This window comes from Passer domesticus, chromosome 30, assembly GCF_036417665.1.
Source record: "Passer domesticus isolate bPasDom1 chromosome 30, bPasDom1.hap1, whole genome shotgun sequence".
Lineage (NCBI taxonomy): Eukaryota > Metazoa > Chordata > Aves > Passeriformes > Passeridae > Passer > Passer domesticus.
Genome location: NC_087503.1, coordinates 2,373,605 through 2,383,549, shown reverse-complemented (window position 1 = coordinate 2,383,549; position 9,945 = coordinate 2,373,605). Strand labels below are relative to the sequence as shown.

The window sequence follows — 9,945 nt, the reverse complement described above, 5'->3', positions numbered from 1 at the left end:
CCTGCTGCCTCTCGGAGGGCTTACCCTTTTGAGCTGCTGCTGTTCTCACTGGCCTCGGGAGTCGGCGCCTTCCCCTCCTCGGTCCGATGTAGTCCAAAGCTCGGCAGCCAAAAATGTGGCTGGACGCGTCTTCGGGCTCCAGGCTACCCCAGACCACCTCAGGGTCGTGGCCGCTCCCGGACGAGCCCCCAAAAGATGTTAAAAATTTGAACGAGGCCAGATTCCAGAGCAGGAACAGGTTCTCGTTTATTAAAAAAATAAGCCAGTAAGAACAAAGGGACCTGGGAAAAGCCCAGAATCCCCACACAACAGCTCAAAAACATCTAACAACGTGTGAGACACACGTTGGGTTCTTCCACAAAACAATACACCAACAACAACAAAACTGAAAGAACCCCCAAGTAACTGAAAACCCCGCTTTTTATTACTACCCTGGTCCAGGATTGGTGGGTTTTTGGATCCGCGCACCGATTGGTGGAATTCGGGCGCTTTGATTGGTCCTTACTGGTGTTCATTCTGGACCAATCATTTCCTCAGGGCGTCGAGTGATTGGTCAGTGCCCTGGTCCAATCACCATCCACCTCCAGCCCCCACCAAGTCCTGGACACTTCCCTTCCCCCACAACAAGCAAACCCCAACTTTATAAAAAAACCAAACTTATAACAACTGAGATGAAACACAGCTTTGTATTTCACAATCTGCAGCTGCCTGAATACAAAAACTGCAATAGGAGCCTCTCTCCAGGGGGAAATCTCCCCTCCTGTGCCAGCCCGTGGCAATGCTGCCATTCTCTGCTGCTGCTGCTGCTGCTGGGGCACTCGGGGCTCGGGCTGAGCAGCAAAGGTGACCCTGAGCCAGGAGCTTTCCTTGGCTGCAGCAAAGCCTCGGCACGCAAAGCCCTTCCCGGCGCTGTGCCCTGTGCCAGGAGGGATTGTGCCAGCCGAGCTGACCCGAAATTTCTTCTCCCAGACAGCTTTAGGACACGCACCATGGAGAAGCCAGAGCCCACTCTCAGCTTTGTGCAGTCCTGCAGAAGAATCCTGTGTGTGAAGCAGCCTGGGAACAGGGTTTAGTGTCAGGGGAGGGGAACTCAGAGCCCTTTTCTGCCCTGTGGGCTGAGGCTCTGCATTTGCAATGGCCCTGCAGCTGCCAAAGGGGCCTTTTTGGCTCAGCTGAGAACAGTTCTGCTGAGAGCCTGCCCTAAACCTATTTTTCCTGCAAATGTGCTCAATGAATTCTCATTTATTGCAAATCCAGGTCTTGTGTGAGTGCAGGTGTGACAGCTGAAGCATGGAACAGCTCTGCTGGGGCGAAGTTCTCTTTTTCTTGTTTGGTTTTTTTTTCTTTGGTTTGGTTTGTTTCTTTTTGTTGACTTTTGGGTTTTTTTTGTTTGAGTTGGGTTTTAGTTTTGTTTTTGTTGTTGTTTAGGTGATAGGTTTTTTGTTTTCTTATAGTTTTGTTTGGTTTTTTGTTGGTTTTCTGTAAGTGTGTGTGACACTTGTCTGTGGCACTGTGCAGGTGGCCAGGGGGACCTTCCCCGAGCTGTGCAGAGGAATCCACATCAGCCCAGGCCGGGCTGGGCAGTGGCCGCTCAGTTCCATGGACTGGACGCGGCTCTGGACGCTTCCCTTGGAGCATCTGCAGGGAGGGAACGCTGGGGCTGTCACCGCTGGGGTGTCACACACAGGGGAACGCTGGGGCTGTCACTGCTGGGGTGTCACACACAGGGGAACGCTGGGGCTGTCACTGCTGGGGTGTCACACACAGGAGAACGCTGGGGCTGTCACTGCTGGGGTGTCACACACAGGGGAACGCTGGGGCTGTCACCGCTGGGGTGTCACAGACAGGAGAATGCTGGGGCTGTCACCGCTGGGGTGTCACAGACAGGGGAACGCTGGGGCTGTCACCGCTGGGGTGTCACAGACAGGGGAACGCTGGGGCTGTCACTGCTGGGGTGTCACAGACAGGGGAACGCTGGGGCTGTCACCGCTGGGGTGTCACACACAGGGGAACGCTGGGGCTGTCACTACTGGGGTGTCACAGACAGGGGAACGCTGGGGCTGCCCCGGTCCAGCCCTGTCCCCAGCAGCTCTGCCAGTGCCTCGAGGGGACACAAAGGCTGAGCCAAAGGGTGAGAATTGCAGAAGGGGCTGAGCTGGGAGGGACCCATTGGGATCATTGAGTCACAGAATCACAGAATTACTGGGTTAGAAGAGACCTTCAAGGTCATCGAGTCCAAGCTGCCCTAATACCTCAACTGGACCATGGCACCGAGTGACACATCCTGTCTTTTTTTCAACATATCTAGGGATGGTGACTCTACCACCTCCCCAGGCAAACCAATCCAATACTTTACCACACTTTCTGCAAAAAAACTTTCCTAAAATCCAACCTATATCTCCCTTGGTTTAGCTTAATACTGTGTCCTCTGGTTCTGTCAGTTGTTGCCTGGAGAAAGAGACTGACCCCACCTGACTACAACCACCTTTAAGGAACCTGTAGAGAGCAATAAGGTGACCTCTGAGTCTTCTTTCCTCCAGACTGCAGCTGGAGAAAAGACAACCCGAAGAAACAACCCCAGCTCCTTCAGTCATTCCTCACAGGATTTGTGTTCCAAGCCCCTCACCAGCCTTGTTGCCCTTCTCTGGACATACTCCAGCCCCTCCATGTCCTTCCTAAATTGGGAGGCCCAGAACTGGACACAGCACTCGAGGTGCTGCCCAGCCAGTGCTGAGCACAGGGGAAGAATCACTGCCCTGCTCCTGCTGGCCACACCATTCCTGATCCAGGCCAGGAGCCATTGGCCTTCTTGGCCACCTGGGCACACTGCTGCCTCATGTCCAGCCTGCTGTCCATCAGTCCCTGCAGGTCCCTTTCTGCCTGGCTGCTCTCCAGCCACTCTGTCCCCAGCCTATAATTCTGCAGGGGGTTATTGTGGCCAAAATGCAGGACTCCACTCTGCCCTTCATCCAACCATTCCAGGTCTCCCTGCAGAGCCCTCCTACCCTCCACCAGATGGACACACGCTCCCAGCTCAGTGACATCTGCAGATTTACTACTGAAAGACTCAATCCTCTCATCCATGTCATCAATAAAAACATTGAACAGAGCTGGCCCCAGCACAGAGCCCTGAGGGACAGCCCTGGTGCCTGGCTGCCAGCTGGATGCAGCAGTGCTCACCAGCACTCTCTGGGCCGGCCATGCAGCCAGTTCTGAACCCAGCACAGAGTGCTCCTGTCCCAGCCCTGGGCTGCAGCTTTTCCAGGAGTGTGCTGAGGGGACAGTGCCAAAGGCCTTGCTGGAGTCCAAATAGACACATCCACAGCCTGTCCTGCATCCACCAGGAGGGTCACCTGGTCATAAAAGGAGACCAGGTTGGTCAAACACGACCTACCCCTCCTGAACCCCTGCTGGCTGGCTCTGATACCCTGGCCATGCTGCAAGTGCTGGGTGATGACACTCAGTATAAACTGTTCCATTTCCTCAATGGGTACTGAGGTCAGGCTGACTGGCCTGTAATTACCAGGATCCTCCTTCCCACCCTTGTTGTGAATGGGGGTCACATTGGGCAGCTTCCAGTCATCTGGAACCTCCCCAGTGAGCCAGGACTGCTGGTAAATGATGGAGAGCGGCTTGGCAAGCTCATCTGCCAGCTCCCTCATCACCCTGGGGTGGATCCCATCTGGGCCCATGGATTTATGAACATCCAAGCATCTTAGAAGTTCTCTGACTGCATTCTCTTGGATAATGGGGGGACCATTATGTTTCCTGGAACCATCAACCAACCCAGGACAGTTTTCCTGAGGACAAGCCATCTTCCCACCAAAGACTGAGGCAAAGAAGGCGTTAAGCACCTCTGCCTTCTCCTCATCTGCAGTTACTAAGTTTCCTCCCTCATCTAATAGAGAACAAAGGTTGGTCTTACCCTTACTTTTACCATTGATATATTTGGAAAAAACATTTGTTATTATCCCTTTAAAAAGTTGCCAAATTGTGTATGTACTAAGCTTTGGTCTCCCTAATTTTTTTCCTACATGCACCAGCAACCCCCTTAAATACTTCCTGAGAGACCTGACCCTCCTTCCAAAGATGACGCATCCTCCTTTTATTCTTCAGTTCCTTCAAAACCTCCTTGCGCATCCAGGCTGCATGTTTGCCTCATCGACTCATCTTTCAGCACACAGGAACAGTCTGTTCCTGTGCCCTCCAGGTTTCTGTTTGGAAGCATGTCCACCTTTCCTGAACTCCTTTGTTTTTAAGGGCTGCTTCCCTAGGAACTCTCTGGATAATTCTCCTAAGAAGCCAAAGTCTCCAGAAGTCCAGTGTAAGAGTCTTATTGATGTTCCTCCTCATTTCACCAAATATCAAGAACTCTATAATTTCATGATCACTCTGCCCCAAGTGGCCTCCAACCACCACATCTCCCACCAGCCCATCTCTATTGGCAAACGACAAGATCTAACACAGCCCCTCCCCTGGTGGGCCCGCCCACCAGCTGTGACAAAAAGTTTGTCCTCCACACACTCTAAAATTTCCTGGACTGCCTCTTTTCAGTTGTATTGAGTTCCCAGCAGATGTCTGGCAGGTTGAAGCCACCTACAAGAACAAAGGCTGATGATCCTGAAATAGTATCTAGCTGCTTATAGAATGAGTTGTCCACCTCTTCTTTCTGGCTGGGTGGATGATAACAGACTCCCAGTAGGATGTCAGCCTTGTTGCCCTTCCCCCTAATTCTCACCCACAGACATTCAACTTCATCATCATTAGTTTCAATACCTTTGGTGTCCAAAGCCTCCCTAATATAAAGGGCCACCCCTCCACCTCTTCTCCCTTTCCTGTCTCTCCTGAAGAGCTTGTAGCCACCCAGTGCAGTGCTCCAGCCATGTGAGTCATCCCACCACGTTTCTGTGATGGCAATTACATCACAGCTCTGCTGTTGGACCATGGCCTCCAGCTCTTCCTGTTTGTTACCCATGGTGCGTGCACTGGTATCCATGCACCTCAGCTGGGCTGCTGATTTCACCCCTAACTCAGGCTTACCGCCCTTGGGCCTGCTTCCAGACAGCCCAGCTGCATCCCCTTCCCCGTTTCAGACCTAGTTTAAAGCCCTCTCAACAAGTTCTGCCAGTTCATGAGCTAAAATTCTTCTGCCCTTAACAGAGAGATGGAGCCCATCTGGTTCCAGCAGGCCAGGTGCTGTAAAAGTTGCCCTGTGATGAAAGAATCCAAAATTCTGCCAATGACACCAACCCTTGAGCCACTTATTGATAACATGAGCTTTCCTATTCCTTTCACCATTTTTCTTGGCCACCAGATGGACTGAGGAAAAGACAACCTGTCCCTCTGTCCTATCAACCACTTGTCCCAGTGCCCTAAAGTCCCTTTTAATTGCCCTGACACTCCTCTTTTCAATCTCATCACTGCCAGACTGGAGTATCAGCAGTGGGTAATACTCAGAGGGCTGAATCAGCCCAGGCAGTCTCTCAGTGATATCCTGTACCCAGGCCCCAGGGAAGCAGCAGACCTCTCTGTGGGGTGGGTCCAGTCAACATATGGGGCTCTCTGTTCCCATCAGGAGGGAGTCACCCACCATGCTTATCCTTCTTTCGTTTTTGATGTTAGAGGTGGTAATCCTCACAGATGAATCATAACTGGGAGTCTCACTGGGCAGATAATTTTCTTCTAAATCTTCTGGCTGACTCTCCAGATGCAGGGGCTCATACCTGTTCTGAAGTGCCACCTGGCTTGGGAGGGGGAGTCAGGAGGAATTTTCATTATTACCTGCTCGAGTAGATATCTACTCCCACTCCCCTTCATCTACCAGACGTCCTTCTATTGTCTGACAGTGAGAGGCATAAAAGACTGTGGGAACCAAGGAGAGCATTGCTGCAATGCCAGACCTCATGGAACCAAGGATCCCTTGGGACACTGCAGGGCCTTGGGGGACCACGGCACCATTGTGACACTGCGGGGCTCAAGGATCCAAGGGACTTTGTGACACCAAGGGGTTCCATGGAACCAAAGGGATATGGTGAGAGTGGGAGGCCTCATGGAGACCGTTGGGACACACTACGGCCTCATGGAACTGTGGTGACACAAAGTGGGGTGCAAGTGTGGATCTGCTGGAGGGTAGGAGGGCTCTGCACAGGGCCCTGGACAGGCTGGATCCAGGGCCCAAATCCAACAAGGTGAGGTTTACAAGTCCCAGTGCTGGGTCCTGCACTTTGGCTACAACAACCCCTGCAGCACTACAGGCTGGGGACAGAGTGGCTGGACAGCAGCCAGGCAGAAAGGGACCTGCAGGGACTGATGGACAGCAGGCTGGACATGAGGCAGCAGTGTGCCCGGGTGGCCAAGAAGGCCAATGGCTCCTGGCCTGGATCAGGAATGGTGTGGCCAGCAGGAGCAGGGCAGTGATTCTTCCCCTGTGCTCAGCATGGGTTGGGCAGCACCTCGAGTGCTGTGTCCAGCTCTGGGCCCCCCAATTTAGGAAGGACATGGAGGGGATGGAGCATGTCCAGAGAAGGGCAACAAGGCTGAGGAGGGGTCTGGAACACAAGTCCTGTGAAGAGAGGCTGAGGGAGCTGGGGTTGTTTATCCTGGAGGAGAGGAGGCTCAGGGGAGATAAGGCAGTGTCAGGGCACAGGTTGGACCTGATGATCTCCAAGGACTTTTCCAATCCAATCCCTGACTCTGGGATTCCCTGAAACCATCCTTGGAGCAGCTGCAGGATGAGCCCTGGGCCTCCTCTTCAGAAGCTGCAGCAGCCCAGGTCCCTCAGCTTCTCCTGCCAGCCCCAAAGCCCATCCTGTCAGTCCTGCAGAGCCTCTGCAGCTCCTCCTCATTGCCCACAACAGGGAGCCCCACAGGCAGACACAGCAGCCCAGATGTGCCCCCCTGGCCTGGGGTGCCTCTGGCAAGGGAGCAGCACCAGGCACTGCAGGAGCCTGCAGACAATTCCTGCAGCACTTGGAGGATGATCCTGCTGCCCAAGGGACGTTCCCATGGGGCCAAGTCAGGAACTGCAATGGGGAGTGGGGCCAGAGAGGAAAGGGCAAACAGGGATGGGCTGTTTGCAGGGCAGGGAACATGGGTGGCAAAAGGAAGATATTTGTACCAGGAAGAGTAAAGAAAGCAAAGGTGAAGCCAAGGAAATGCTCAGGGCAGTTCAGGGGTGGCTGCCAGGCAGCCCTGCTCTGAGCAACAGCGCCTGCAGTGGCACAGGAAACTCCCAGCTGATGGGAACAAACTTTCTGGCTGACTGCAGAGGCCAGGACAAAGCTGAGTGCTTTCCTGGTGTCCCCCAGCCCTTGCTGGCCCCAGGGGCTGATGGCATTTGTGCTCCCTCAGGTTCATGTCCCCACAGCAGCAGCATGGGGGTGCTCCCGCCTGCTCTGTGCAATGCAAACAGGGGCTCCTGAGCCAGTGCTGCCGTGGCTGTGCCTGCAAGGATGCGGCACCTGTGTGAGCTGGGGGAGAGGCCAGGGCTGCAGAGGGGGGATGTTGTTGGCAGCTCCATCAGGACGCTCTGGGACGCTGCCCTGGGCTGTGCAGCGCACTGGGGATGGATCAGCCCCTGCTCTGGTGCTCCTTCCCGTCTCCCCCAGGGCCCTTGCAGAGCCCCAGCCATGCTGTTTGCCCCCAGCCTGCCCACGGCCAGCCTGGGGCTGCTCACCCTGGGGCTTTTCTGTGCTGAGCATGGGCCTGGCCGTGTTCTTGAGAGAGCCTGGGCAAGGAGCCTGCAGCCCCCAGGCCCTGGCCTGAGGCGTCAGCGCTGCCCCAGCAGTGCCCATGGCCTGTCCCTGCTGCAGCCCCGGCACTGCCACCCCCAGGACTGTGCCCGGCCCCGAGAGCACTCAGGCCCTGCAGCAACACCAGGGCCACCAGGGCAGCGGGGCAGGGCCACGGCAGCAGCACTGGCAACACCAAGTGCTGCTGCTGCTGCTGCTGGGCACAGCACTGGCAGCACTGATCTGCCCCAGCTCTGCACACCGACATTGCTGCTGCAGCTCCAGAGAAGGCAACAAAAGGGCATCTCTGCAGAAAACTGCTTGGACATCCCTTAGTTTGTTTATAGTCACCAAGAGCGCAGCCCCTCATTGATACAGTCTGAGGCCACAGGAAAAGTGGAGAAAAACAAAATAAGAAATGGCACAAAAAATGACATTTCTTTGTGGGTAATATGAAAAAAAGAAAACAAAGAAAAATAACCTCCAAAGTGAAAACAACAAGAAATATCCATGATTACTTTTATTACAAGTGATTTTCAGAAATTGGCCAGCAGTTTAATGTTTCTGAAAGCATCCAGTCATCAGTCTCCACACTGCAGCCTTGAGCTCCTGGTTCCTCAGGCTGTAGATGAGAGGGTTCAGGGATGGAGGCACCACTGAGTACAGAACCGACAGGGCCAGATCCAGGGATGGGGAAGACATTGAAAGAGGCTTCAGGTAGGTAAAAAATGAGGTGCTTATAAATAGGGAGAGCACAGCCAGGTGAGGGAGGCAGGTGGAAAAGGCCTTGTGCCTTCCCTGGTCAGAGGGGATCCTCAGCACAGCCCTGAAAATCTGCACATATGAGAAAACAATGAACACAAAACAGCAAAATACTAAAGAGATGGAAAACACAAGAAGTCCAGATTCCTTGAGGTAGGATTTGGAGCAGGAGAGCTTGAGAATCTGGGGGATTTCACAGAAGAACTGGCCCAGGGCATTGCCATGGCACAGGGGCAGGGAAAATCTATTGGCTGTGTGCATGAGAGCATGGAGAAAGGCACTGGCCCAGGCAGCTGCTGCCATGTGGGCACAAGCTCTGCTGCCCAGGAGGGTCCCGTAGTGCAGGGGTTTGCAGATGGACACGTAGCGGTCGTAGCACATGATGATCAGAAGATTAATCTCTGCTGAGATGAAGAACAGAAATAAAAAGAGCTGTGCAGCACATCCTGTGTAGGAGATGGTGGTGGTGTCCCAGAGGGAATTGTGCATGGCTTTGGGGACAGTGGTGCAGATGGAGCCCAGGTCGCTGAGGGCCAGGTTGAGCAGGAAGAAGAACATGAGCGTGTGCAGGTGGTGGCCGCAGGCTACGGCGCTGATGATGAGGCCGTTGGCCAGGAGGGCAGCCAGGGAGATGCCCAGCAAGAGGCAGAAGTGCAGGAGCTGCAGCTGCCGCGTGTCTGCCAATGCCAGCAGGAGGAAGTGGCTGATGGAGCTGCTGTTGGACATTTGCTGGGGCTGGCCATAGGGATCTGTGCATGGATAAAGTTCAATGAAGTCTTAGATGAGATGTCTGTGACCAAGTTCAAAGCCATTTCCCAGACACCATCCCCTGTAACCCACACAGACCCTCTTTAGTGTTTAAGAGATCTGAGGTTTACTTTTTAAGCTCCCCCCATGTCTCTCTTGGTATTCTTGGATATCAGAAACCCTCAGCATTTCTGCTTCGCTCTGGTAGAACACAGTGGGTTCCCCTGAGGAAAGATTATGAGTGGAGATGGTAGGCACATGGTCTCTCACTTGACTGTGTTTGGAGTTTCTCTGGGATTTCACTTTCCTCAGTTGGAGGATTTGTGCCCTCCTAAGTTATTTGTAAAGGTCACCAGGAACTGCTGAGAGCAGATGGATCCACCACAGCCCAGCTCCACATTTGTAGCCAAGGACTCACGATGCTCATTTCACCAACCCAGCAGCATTTTCAGTGTCACAACACCTCTGTCTTTCCCCATCAATCTTAGAACACAGAGATGCTCTAGGACAGTTTTGCACCCTGGATTGAAGGTCCCAGCTTGGACTGAAATCTCAGGGACACTTCCAAGTGTCCTTATGCTGGCATTGGATGAAGGGAGATGCAGCTCCTTCCCTGGCTGCACTGACAGCATTGCCCAGAGCCGGGCACTGGGGACAACGTCACCCTGAGCCAGCTGTGCCCCCTCCCAGAGCCCCCAGGGTCGGG

The 9,945-nt window shown here is 53.8% G+C and overlaps 1 protein-coding gene across 1 annotated transcript; it reads right to left on the bottom strand.

Annotated features, from left to right (window-relative positions):
• Window positions 1-8,245: 8,245 nt before the first annotated feature.
• Window positions 8,246-8,873, bottom strand: LOC135287564 (olfactory receptor 14J1-like). Its single transcript, XM_064400855.1, has one exon. It carries the CDS (start codon window positions 8,871-8,873, stop codon window positions 8,286-8,288), a length of 588 nt encoding a protein of 195 aa, XP_064256925.1. The 3' UTR covers window positions 8,246-8,285.
• Window positions 8,874-9,945: the final 1,072 nt, after the last annotated feature.

Bases quoted from the DNA above. Each gene is read 5' to 3' on its own strand.
- LOC135287564 (XM_064400855.1), bottom strand. From the start codon at position 8,873: ATGTGCTACGACCGCTACGTGTCCATCTGCAAACCCCTGCACTACGGG.